At 40.1% G+C, this 13,360-nt stretch overlaps 1 protein-coding gene across 1 annotated transcript; it reads left to right on the forward strand.

Annotated features, from left to right (window-relative positions):
- Window positions 1-8,798: 8,798 nt before the first annotated feature.
- On the forward strand, window positions 8,799-11,096 carry LOC120088667 (Tetratricopeptide repeat (TPR)-like superfamily protein). The gene has a single exon (XM_039046082.2). The coding sequence runs from the start codon at window positions 9,493-9,495 to the stop codon at window positions 10,765-10,767; it is 1,275 nt and encodes a 424-aa protein (XP_038902010.1). The 5' UTR covers window positions 8,799-9,492; the 3' UTR covers window positions 10,768-11,096.
- Window positions 11,097-13,360: the final 2,264 nt, after the last annotated feature.

Consider the following 13,360-nt stretch of genomic DNA (forward strand, 5'->3'; position numbering starts at 1 on the left):
TTTGCAAGGATTGACATGGACAAGCCAACTCTTCAAACAAAAAAGAAAAAAAGGTGCAGTTGAAATTAGATGAAGGGGTACATACTTCCAGTAGGCGATTAAGACCACTCCTGGAGGCATAGCTCTAAATTAAAATCAAATAATGTTGGTGTTGTATTATGTTAAACCTCAAATTTACATATAAATGGAGTGAGGAAAGCAGAGAATATTTTAATCTATAATTTGACGATCATGTTGACTCCATGATTAGAAGTTCATTCCATATTGAGCTAGATGAATAGGGCTACGTTTTTATACATTAAAATTATGAGAAGGGTTCATTAAATAGATATTATGTTGACATAGGGATGCCCACATCCAACCATTCCATTTAGGAATAGGCATAATTGGACTTGTTCTTTACATATCTCTTGTTATCAACTTTCTTAAATATGTTGGTTTATTTTCCTTATTTGCTTCTTTAGGGATGAATTTCTGTTAGTTTTGGGAGTATTATCTTGCCATTTTGTTTGTATTGTTGAAGGACCTTGTGGATGCGTTTATTAATTACGTGTTGCTGCCATATTACTCCTTTGTTTTTCATCTTAATTGAACCCTAACAAAATGGTATTAGAGTTTGCTTCATCTTGGGACGAACGAGAGCTTTGGCTCAGAAGTAGATGGAAGAAAGAAAGGAGAAGAATGAGAAGGAGATTTCTAAAATGAAGGAGATGCTGATAGTGAGATGAGGGAGAGCAACTCCATTCGAAAGGTTGAAGAATCATGGACTTCAGATGCCTCTCGTTTGAGAAGAGTCAAATTGAACACCACAAATCGAAATGGGAGGACTTGGTGCAAATATAAGAAAGAGGTTGGAAATCCCTATTATCGCAAGTGAAAACCCAAAGTCATGAGTGTATAAGGTGGAACATTACTTCGAGATTCGAGATTCATGAGTTATTTGATTTTGTTGGAGTCACAATCGAAAGGCAATCATTATGTTTCAGACCTACCGAAGAAGGTAGCTTGGGCGTGGAGCATACACTGACTACTCCTCTCCCTGACTTAGCAGAGGACGTTCTCAAAGATGCATTCATCAATGGGTTGGAGTTGGCTTTGAGGGTAGAGGTGATTAGCAAACAACCAATGACATTGGAGGGTGAGTGATCGGAACATGACCCTAAGGTTACAGACTTGGGAGTAGTTGGGCTGAGAAAATAGGAAGCCCAAATGAAGGAGGGCTCGACTTCGGAAAGAAAAAGCGGTAAGCTACAAGATGTCCAAGCTACAAAACACATCATTATACTAGTGAAAGGCAACTACGTGAAAAGAGATGCCCTAATGAAGTGTTTATCAGATAGTGAGTTTCGTGATCGACTTGACAAGGGCCTATGCTTTAGATGTAACGAGAAATACGTGTCGGGACATAGATGTCTAATAAAAGAAAATCGTGAACTCATGTTTTTCATTACCGATTTTGGAGGAAAACGGAAAAGAGAAGCATCCAGAAATGAAGGCCATCGAGGTTGAGGAGAAGGCAAAAACTGCCCTGAGGGCCATGTTTGGATTGTCTACTATAGGGACGATGAAGTTAAAGTCATAATCTTGATAGATTGTGGAGCGATCCACAACTTCATTCACCAAAAAATAGTGCGAGATCTAGAACTTCCAGTAGTCAAGAAAAAAAAAATCTTTACTGTGGTGATCGACAATGGCACGACAATACAAGGGGAAGGAGTATGTAGGGCGCTGAAGTTGAAGTTTCCCAAGCTTACCATGAAGGCTGACTTCCTTGCCATTGGGCAAATGGATTTGGTTTTAGAAATGTCGTGGTTATGCACGACAGGTTTTATGGGAGTACACTAGCCTTCACTAACCATGTCCTTCTTGGCAGGTAACTCACAGGTCATAACGTGGGGATCCCTCACTTAAGTCAGAAGTGTCATTCAGGGCATTGGCTAAAATGTGGAAGGAAGAGGACCAAGGATTCTTAATTGAATTTCAGAATTTTGAGTTTGAAGAAGAGGCGCTAGAGGATGATGATATAGTCAGGGCAGTGGAGACAAACTTCCAATCATGATCCAAGCCTTATTAGAATAAAATGAAGATGTGTTTGAATCCCCTTGAACCCTACATCCAAGAAGAGCGGTGAACCATCTATGACCTGTGCAAATAAAAAACCCATCAACATTAGACCATACAAGTATGGCCATAGCTAGAAGGAAGAGATTGAAAAGCTGGTTGAAGAGATGCTGCAAGCAGGGATTATTCAACCAAGCCATAGTCCGTACTTGAGTCTGGTCTTGTTAGTGAAGAAAAAAGATGGAGGGTGGAGATTTTGTGTTGATTATCGAAAGCTGAACCAGGCCACAGTGTTAGACAAGTTCCCCATTCTAGTAATAGAGGAGCTCTTGGAAAAATTACATGGAACATTGGTATATTCCAAGCTGGATTTAAGATTGGGCTACCATCAGATTCAAATGTATCAGGGAGACATCAAGAAACTCACAAGGGGCATTATGAGTTCTTGGTGATGCCTTTTGGGTTGACAAATGCCCCTGCCACCCTTCAATCTTTAATGAATCGGGTATTTTGGCCATTCCTTCGTCGATCCATTTTAGTATTTTTTGACCATATTTTGGTCTACAACCCCGACATCTCAATGCATGAAACACATTTAGGAGTGGTTTTTAACATCCTACGAGATAATAAGTTGTATGCCAACAAAAGGAAGTGTACATTTTGCCAAACCAGAATACAATATCTAGGCCACTGGATTTTGGCATAGGGAGTGGAAATGGATGATGACAAAGTTAAGATCATGAGAGCATGGCCCCAATCGAAGAATGCGACGGAGCTTCGAGGTTTCTTGGGACTCATCGGCTATTATAGAAGATTTGTGAGGGGTTAAAGAAGTATTGCAGCACTTCTAACATGACTCTTCCAAAAGAACGCCTTCATTTGGGATGAGAAGGCCTCACAAGCATTTGAACAATTGAAACAAGCCATGGTGACAACCCCTATTTTGGCTCTTCCAAATTTCTCAAAGCCTTTTATTATAGAAATAGATGCTTCAAGGTTTGGGTTAGGTGCTGTTTTATCTCAAGAATCCAAACCTATCACGTACTTCAGTCAAAAGCTATCATCGAGAGCCCAAGCCAAGTCCATATATGAGAAAGAGTTGATGGCTAGTGTCAAGCAGTGCAAAAGTGGAGGCATTACTTGCTGGGGAATAAGTTTACAGTGATATCTGATCAAAAGGCTTTTAAATTCCTAATCGAACAACGTAAAGTCCAGCCATAATTCCAAAAGTGGTTAACAAAACTACTAGGATACGACTTTGAGATACTATATCAACCGGGATTACAAAAAAAAGCAGCTGATCCCTTGTCTCAAGTCCCCAATTCAGTTGAATTTTGTGTATTGACAGCTCCCACACTGGTAGATATCGAGGTTGTGCTGAATGAGGTGAAAGAAGATGAAGAGCTCCAAAAGATAATAACTGTCCTGAAGGAGGATCTTTATGGGAAGCCTAAGTATAAGTGGCACGACAGATTACTCTATAAAGACAGGTTAGTTCTCTCTCGAAAATCCACTTTGATCTCATCTTTGTTGCATACGTTCCAATGATTTTGTGTTGGGAGGCCATTCAGGGTTCCTAGGGACGTATAAAAGGATGAATGGAGAATTATTTTGGCAAGGAATGAAGATGGATGTAAAAAAATATGTTGAAGGATGCGAAATTTGTCAGAGAAACAAGACCGAGTCCTTGTCCCTAGTAGAACTATTGCAACCCTTTCCCATTCCAAGCTTGATTGTGGAGGAATGGACTATGGACTTTGTGGAAGGCTTACCTAAGATAGGAGGATATGATTCCATCATGGTGATGATTAATCGATTAAGTCAGTATGCCCATTGATAACTTGGAAAATGGAGTAAATAAATATGCGTTATCATGCGTTCTCCATGCTTTGCTGGTCATGTGCCAGATATGCAATATGCGTCTAAGAATGTATGCAATGACCATGCGTTCCTGCCACAAATTTTCTTGCGCTCTCGCCAAGTATAATAAGATCGAAAGTTTTTCAGGTGATCCGAGGTCGAACTTAGGGACTTGTAGCTAAATGTTATGAAGTTAAGTGTTTGCAGCGAAGAATAAAAGAATATTGAAGATTATGAGTTATTCACTACTCCTACTCCTAATTAACAGATTAAGCAGTAGAAGTATGACTGTAAGAGGCAGAGACACGGAAACTGTTAACGTGTAATAAAATGCATGGGAAAATAGATAAAATGGCGGGGATGATTTCACTACAACACTAAGCTTGATTGCAAGGGGTAACCCCAACCAATGCAAGCTATGTGATCATGCTATACACACTTGACGAAGACGCATGCGATGTATATGCGATAGTGTCGAGAGGCCTTATTTCTAAGTCTCTATTCCCGCCCACGTGCTCTCACACATAAACAAGATGACCGCATACCACCATATCCTACTTAAAGGGTGCATATGCTCTGTAATAGCAAACGGAGCTTATTCCTAAGTTCCCATTTTTGCTTATGCGATCCAATCTGCTCTTCCGAGTCTAGATTTGGTTTTTAGACTACTCTCCCAAGTACGCCTGAATGATGCGCTCATAAGACAAGGTAATCACATAAAACATGGTTGACGTAAGATTATTCCTATCTCTAGGAACACTTGTTTACTTTGCTTAATGCGTTCAACTACTTACCCTCTCGGGCAGTTGGTCGCTGCTGATTCTACTTATAGACAAGCATTGCGTCCGCTTATAGAAAAGCGTTGCAACAGCTTCACACTAGGCAAATAGGGCTTTCTCACAACACTTGCGCAACGCACACCTCTCGGTGGTTTACTACATGCTTTATATCTATGCTGCATTATTAAGTATGCGATACTCTAGAAGTCTTACTTCGTAGTGCAATGAAAATAAAGGATGCTAAATAAATGAAGATGGAGATGGAATCGAAGGAAAATATAGAAATGTATTGATCACAAAATGTATTAATCTCTTAAGCCACAATGTAATACAATATAAAGATAGAAGAGAAATGGAGGGCCAGATGGAAGCAATATCTTGCTTCCATCAGATGTGTGTCAAGGCCGCCGGTGGTGTCATGGATGAGCGGTGGAGTAGTCTCTCTCTTGATTTAGCTCTGGCGGAGGCTCTAATCGTCACTCGGAATCGTTGAATGGATGAAGAACTCTCAAGACTATCTTCTCACGCTTTGGTCTGGATCACAAGGATCTGCCCTAAGGCAGAAACCTGGACGATTTGAAATTGTGCTCTAAGGCTTCTATTTATAGAGCTTCATCGCCGACAACATTTATGGACCTGCTCTGAATCTGACACTCCCGACGCGATGGTCTTTTTCTGAATCTCTGCCACTTGCGGCGTGGTAAGTGAAATGTCAACATCATCTTGTTGATAATCCCAATGTATGCGTTCATGCCTGCATTCCACCAACCTTGCGATCGCCCTTCTATTATGGTTATTATTCTGTAGCCACAATCTCCCTGTGATGACCGCATTCGCTCGATAGCCGCAACACTCATACGACGGATGTATGCGATCGCCGCATGCGATTGTCTTCGCGATAGCCTGGCTTCCATGCATGCGATCGATTCCTGCGTTAGCTATAAAATAACGCATTGTGTCCGCTTATAGACAAGCGTTGCTACAACTTCACACTAGGCAAATAGGATTTTCTTACAACACTTGCGCAACTTATACCTCTCGGTGGTTTACTATATGCTTTATGTCTATGCCACATGATTAAGTATGCGATACTCTAGCAGTCTTACTTAGTAGTGCAATGAAAGTAAAGGATGCTAAGTAAATGAAGATGGAGATGGAATCGAAGGAAAATATAGAAATGCATTGATCACATAATGTATTAATCTCTCAAGCCACAATGTAATACAATACAAAGATAGAAGAGAAATGGAGGGCCAGATGGAAGCAATATCTTGCTTCCATCAGATGTGTGTCAAGGCTGCCGATGGTGCCATGTATGAGCTATGGAGTAGTCTCTCTCGAGATCTAGCTCTGGCAGAGGCTCCGGTTGTCACTCAGAATGGTTGAGGGGATGAAAAACTCTCAAGACTATCTTCTCACGCTTTGGTCTGGATCACCAGGATCTGCCCTAAGGCAGAAACCTGGATGATTTGAAATTGTGCTCTAAGACTTCTATTTATAGAGCTTGATCGCCGACAACATTTATGGACCTGCTCTAGATTTGACACTCGCAGCGCGATGGTCCTTTTCTGAATCTCTGCCACTCGCAACGTAGTAAGTGAAATGTCAACATCATTTTGTTGATAATCCTAATGTATGCGTTCATGCCTGCATTCCACCAACCTTGCGATCGCCCCTTCTATTATAGTTATTATTCTATAGCCACAATCTTCCTGCGATGACCGCATTTGCTCGATAGTCGCAACACTCATACGATGGATGTATGCGATCACCGTATGCGATTGTCTTCGCGATAGCCTGGCTTCTGCGTATGCGATCGATTCCTGCGTTAGCTACAAAATAACGCATTGCGTTCGCTTATAGACAAGCGTTGCTACAGCTTCACACTAGGCAAATAGGATTTTCTTACAACACTCGCGCAACGTATACCTCTCGGTGGTTTGCTACATGCTTTATGTCTATGCCGCATGATTAAGTATGCGATACTCTAGCAGTCTTACTTAGTAGTGCAATGAAAGTAAAGGATGCTAAGTAAATGTAGATGGAAATGGAATCGAAGGAAAATATAGAAATGCATTGATCACAAAATGTATTAATCTCTTAAGCCACAATGTAATACAATACAAAGATAGAAGAGAAATGGAGGGCCAGATGGAAGCAATATCTTGCTTCCATTAGATGTATGTCAAGGCTGCCGGTGGTGCCATGGATGAGCGGTGGAGTAGTCTTTCTCGAGATCTAGCTCTGGCAGAGGCTCCGGTCGTCACTCGAAATGGTTGAGGGGATGAAGAACTCTCAAGACTATCTTCTCACGCTTTAGTCTGGATCACAAGGATCTGCCCTAAGGCAGAAACCTAGACGACTTGAAATTGTGCTCTAAGGCTTCTATTTATAGAGTTTAATCGCCGACAGCATTTATAGACCTACTCTGAATCTGATACTCGCGGTGCGATGGTCCTTTTCTGAATCTCTGCCACTCGCGGCGTGGTAGATGAAATGTCAACATCATCTTGTTTATAATCCCAATGTATGCGTTCATGCCTGCATTCCACCAACCTTGCGATCGCCCTTTTATTATGGTTATTATTTTGTAGCCACAATCTCCCTGCGCTCGATAGTGCAACACCCATACGAGGGACGTATGCGATCATCTTCGCGATAGCCTAGCTTCTGCGCATGCGATCGATTCCTGCGTTAGCTACAAAAATAGACAATTGGATGCAAAATAACGCATAATAGTGGGTTAGCCGAGATTCTTAATGCCGATCGGCGCAAGCTCGTTTTCTCATGAATTCTTAGTATAATCGGCGCATATTCTACTTAACAGCCCTCATAATTTTAAATAAAAGGCTTATAATAACGTACATTTCTGCCCGTCATCACCCATTTCATCACCCTCAAACATCCATTTACAGCAAAACAGATAGTAAAAGTGTTTATCTAAGAGGTGGTCCGACACCACGGAGTCCCAATATCTATCCTAACAGACTGGGATAAGATTTTCTTAAGTAATTTTTGGAGGGAGATGTTCTTATCCATGGGCACTCAGTTGAAGAGAAGCACAACCTTTCACCCTTAGACAAACGATCAAATGGAGAGGGTCAACCGTTGTTTAGAATCTTACCTTAGGTGCTTCTGCAATGAATAACCTACTAAATGGAACAAATGGATCGCATGGGCTGAATTATGGTATAACACCACATTGCACAAATCAATTAAGACCACCCCTTATTAGGCTGTTTATGGAAGACCACCCCCAACTCTGATTTCATATGGAGACAGGAAAACCACCAACAATACGGTCGAGCAGCAGCTGAAAGAAAGAGACTTGGCTCTTAATGCCTTAAAAGAAAAATTGGTGTTGGCCTAAAATCATATGAAGAAGCAGACAGATAAACATAGAAGAGAGTTGGGCTTTGAAATCGGTGATGAAGTTTATTTAAAGTTGCGCCTCTATAGACAACGATCACTAGCGAGGAAGAGAAGTAAAAAAATTGTCACCTAGATTCTATGAACCTTATTGGATCATCGAAAGGGTTGGGGAAGTGCCATATAAACTGGCTCTACCTCTCGAAGCCGCGATCCACAATGTATTCCACATATCTCAACTAAAGAAGAAGTTGGGTCAAGCCAATCAGATTCAACGTCATCCTCTAACTTTAATAGTAGACTTTGAGCTGCAAATAACACCTGAAACAGTCCTAGGAGTGTGATGGAACGGGGAGCTAGCCACTAATGAATGGCTCGTGAAGTGGAAGGGCCTATTTGAGAATGAAGCTACATGGGAAGCAGTCCACCTAATGAATCAACAATTCCCCCAATTCCACCTTGAGGACAAGGTGCATTTCGAGAGAGGCAATATTGTTAAACCTCAAATTATCTACAAATATAAGAGGTGGGGAAAAAAGGAAATTCTCAGCAAACAAATGTGGTAGAAGGAGAGGAAATTAGTTAGGGACCACAAATCGTTATAAAAAGGACAGCATGGGGAGTGAGGAAAGCAGGGAATATTTTGGTAAAGGCTGAGAATGACTTTTGCAAGAGAGGATCACCAGCTCTCTCAAATATGCTGGTTTATTTTTCTTCTTTGGCTAATCATCTTTTCTTCTTTAGGAATGAATGTCTATTAGTTTTGGGAGTATTATCTTGCTATTTCGTTTGTATTGTCGAAGGACCTTTTGATTACGTTTATAAACAAATACATTGCTACCATATTACTCTGTTCTTCTTTGTTTTTCTGTGTTGGATTGTTTGACGTAGGGAAGAGGAACCTAACATATTAATGGGTAATGGTTTGCTGATATCGGAGAGAAGTTCGTAAAAGAATTGCTTAGATACCAATAAGTGAGGTTTATTTAGGTTGTGTTATAAGTACTCTGACTAAACCTATTGATGGCCGAGGTGAAATTTTACTTCTACATATTTCTAAGAAAAAATTGTTTTAATGCACTCTATATTAAATTCTTAGTCCCTTTTTTAGATTAAATTCTTAGTCCCTTTTTGGGGATGTCTTTCTCAATTTGAATTTACTGTCTATATCCATTTTCCCCACAGAAGGTTGTATAGAATCTTATGTTAATTTGTTTTCGTCTTTTTTGTATTTACCCTTTTCTTAAACAGAAAATTGAAACGAGTCAGTGGTTGAAATAATGAATTTGATCTTTTTGAGTTAAAATGTACGTATCAATGCAACGAATACTTTATAAGGACAAATCAAATTGTTCAGACATTCAGAGCTATGATTTGTTTCCCTATGAAAGCAGAAGATTTTGTCTTTGCGGAGCAGAAATAGATGGGCTCAAACTATCTGCGGTTGCTTTCTTACACTAAGCAATTGAGCTTTTATGCCAACCATGGCAACCACGAGCAGGCTCTTTCCCTTTTCCACCACATGCAAACCTCACTAGCCCTTGATTTAGACGCCCACGTCTTCTCTCTCGTTCTCAAGTCCTGTACCGCCATCCGACGATCCTATTTGGGCACCGCCATCCATGCCCACTCTGTTAAATCATCCCTGCTTTCAAGCCCATTTGTTGCCTGCGCCCTAGTTGACATGTATGGAAAATCCTTGTCCATTTCACTTGCACGTAAGCTGTTCGATGAAATTCCCCATAGATCTGTCGTCGTATGGAATGCCATGTTATCACTCTACGCGCACTCAAACATGTTATTTGATGCTTTGCGGTTGTTTGAAGCTATCGATGTGCCACCAAATACTTCATCCTTCAATCCTATAATTGCAGGGTTGTCGAAACTCGAAGATGGATTCAAGGCCATTGCTTTCTATCGGCAAATGCAACAATACGGGTTGAAGCCTAATTTAATTACCCTTCTTGCTTTGTTACCTACAAGTGTTGGAGTTGCGTCTTTGGACTTGATTAAACAAATTCATGGTTTTGCCATGAGAAGTGATATGGGTTGTAATCCCCAGTTAAGCTGTGGCCTTGTGGAGGCCTATGGACGATGTGGATGTCTCTCTTATGCACACAATGTGTTCGATAATATGACGGAAAGAGATGTAGTTGCATGGAGCAGTTTAATATCAGCACACGCTCTTCATGGGGAAGCCAGAACTGCTTTAAACATCTTTCAACAAATGGAATTGGGAAAAGTGCAGCCCGATGAGATTACATTTATAGGGGTGTTGAAGGCTTGTAGTCATGTGGGGTTAGCTGATGAAGCATTGGATTATTTTAGTCGTATGCAGAGAGATTATGGTCTACAAGCAAACAGTGACCATTATTCTTGTTTAGTAGATGTATTGAGCAGAGCAGGGAGATTATACGAGGCATATGGCATTATTCGTGAGATGCCAGTAAGGGCGACGGCTAAAGCTTGGGGGGCTCTTCTTGGGGCTTGTCGAATTTATGGAGACTTAGAGCTGGCGGAGATTGCAGGGAAGGCTTTGTTTGAAATAGAGCCTGAAAATGCTGCCAATTACGTGCTGTTGGCTAAAATGTATGCAAGTGTAGGGAGGCATGAGGAGGCTCAAAGAATGAGAAGGGAAATGAAAAAGAGGAGAGTTAAGGTAGTACCTGGAAGTAGCTGGGTTGTTTATCAGGATTGATTGAACTGAAGTGGATATTTGTTGATTGTTTTGAAATGGCCAAGACTGAATTGATCACGTCGAAACATTCTTTTTATCCGGTGGTTAAGCAAATCTTGGGTTTGTTCTGATCCCGCCACTTGAATGTTCAAAATTCAGTGTTTTTAAAGTTTTTTTTTTTGGGAATAAGCTGAATGGGTGTCATGGTCATCAAATTCATTCATATATATCATTCCAAAGAAGGCCATTTGCAGATCACAGCCTGCGTTGGGATGACAAGAACTTGGAACTCCACACTCTGGAAACTCCATTCATTCTTAATTTATTTTAATAATGATTTATTTAATTAAGCTGAGAATGGTAACTGTGACTCCCAGGAATGAAAAACAAATCCATTGGACATTAGATTTCAAAATGTTCTATTCTTTTAAGCTTAGTTTTCATTTATTTTATAATTTTCAAAATGTCACATTTTTACCTTTAAAGTTTTAAGTGGAGTTTCCATTTTTCATAGACTTTATAATTTTACATTTTTATATCTGAGTTTTCATCAATGTATTATTTTTAATAATCAGTATTTGTTTTAGGAAAATTATTTCAAATGGTGAAACTATTAAAAATATTTATAAAATATAGCAAAAATTTAAAACTATCAATGATAGACGGTAATAGACACTGATATATACTATCAGTGATATTGATAGACATTAATGTCTATCAATGTCTATCATTGATAGTTCTAAAATTTTGCTATATCTTGTAAATATTTTGATTTATTTTTCTATATTTAAAAACAGTCATTTTTTTTGGATCAACTCGAATGACTCAAACAAGGTCTACAATCCAATCAAATCCTTGGTTCGATTGAGTTGGGTTGTCAGGTTATTTTCTTAAGAAATCTAAAATGGAGATCTGAAATTTGAAAAAAAATATTAGAGAAAGACAATTAGAAGGTTAAGAAGGATGCAATGATGGTGTGCAGTCTACAAAGGCCGATGCAGATGCTGGACGCATTATCAATGAGCTTTCGCAGCAGACGGATGAGTGTGTTGGAAAAACTGCAGAGAAAAAAAAGAAAAAAAAAAGAAAAACTAAAGAAATCAATTTGTATGCCATGCCGAACCTTGGTATGGTGCCAAAGTTCAAGAAGTTTTTGAACAAGTTAAAAGGAAGGGGAAAATAGCTCTTTCCCTAGTATAAGCATGCACAAGTAGTCCAGAGGGAAAACAAGATAAAAGGAAAGATCATGCACGACTCTTTTGATTTTTGTGCTGCCATATCAAAAAAAAAAAAAAAAAAAAAAAAAAAAAACCTAAAGAAATCCATTTGTTGTTTTGCCGAAGTAAGAGAAAGGAGATGAGTGATTGAAGGAGAAAGGAGATTATTGTGAGGTAGGCAAAGACGAAGGAGACAAAGCTGAAGGACTAAAGGAGAAGGTAGAGTGAGTGACACGGTGGGGAGAAAACAAAAACCTTAACAAGGTGTTTGGCTCATCAACATGAGTTGAGTTGGTATAATTTGTATATTTTACCAACTCATCCCAACTCACCCTAACTCTTCCTCCTTCCAATATTTTCAATGGCTCCACAACTCTTCCTTCTTCCAATGTTTTCAATGGCTCCATCCATTGGCTACCGTCATACTCTGTGAAGTAACTCAGGCCTCTGACAATCACCTCGATGATAATTCCAGCGATCAATTATGAGCTCTGACAAACACCTCTGATGATCTCCAACAACAAAATTCTGGCTCCGTCAACCACCTCCAATGACATCTTTGGCAATCAACTCTGGACTCCGACAACCTTTGCGACCAACTCCGACAACCAATTTCGGGCTTCGACAACTACCTCTAGTGATCCAACTCTGATGACCACCTTTGCACTACCAACTTCGATGACCAATCAGGCTCCGACAACAAACTTCGATGACCAACCTGGACAACTACCTTCATAGACTTTGACAACTACCTTTGATTACAAACTCCAATGAAAATCATCTTCCATGACCACCTTTGAGCGAGCAACTCCAACGACCAACTTGGAGCTTTGACAACCACCTCTGATGATAAACTTCTACAACCAACTCTAATATCACTTTCATGCGACTAACTTCGGGCTTCGACAGCCACTCTTGACTACAAACTTTGGTGAAAATCATCTTTGATGATCAACTTCAACGACCACCGGTAAGATTGCCAACTCAACAAGCCTACCTTTTTGAGGATTTGCTGATTTGGGAGCTGGTAACTCAGTTACACAAGATGGAATTCACTTCTTCCTCGAAGTAGGGTTAAGTAGATAGATTACTTTCTTAAGGGCTGATTTCGGGTCTTGAACATAGTGGCTGCTTCTCTTTGGAAGAGAGGACTCAGTCATAGTAGGACAATGACTTATGTTCATTAGAGGGATCAGTGGTACTTAAGGAGTTAGATGTAACTACAAGGGTATAACGGTTAATTGGCCTAGTTGTACTTACGAGCGATCTGTGAAGGGTCATCGCACTGTTGATTGGTTGATATGGACACAAAATATATCTATAGTAAGAAGAGTGCAGCTGTCGGTCTTTAGTAGAGTGCCCGACTATTAATGGATGGTGGATCCCGTGACTAAAGA

The sequence above is a fragment of the Benincasa hispida genome, chromosome 10 (genome assembly GCF_027475165.1).
Source record: "Benincasa hispida cultivar pf3 chromosome 10, pf3_genome.v1.1, whole genome shotgun sequence".
NCBI lineage: Eukaryota > Viridiplantae > Streptophyta > Magnoliopsida > Cucurbitales > Cucurbitaceae > Benincasa > Benincasa hispida.

Coding starts and splice junctions, on each gene's coding strand:
- LOC120088667 (XM_039046082.2), top strand. CDS start 9,493: ATGGGCTCAAACTATCTGCGGTTGCTTTCTTACACTAAGCAATTGAGC.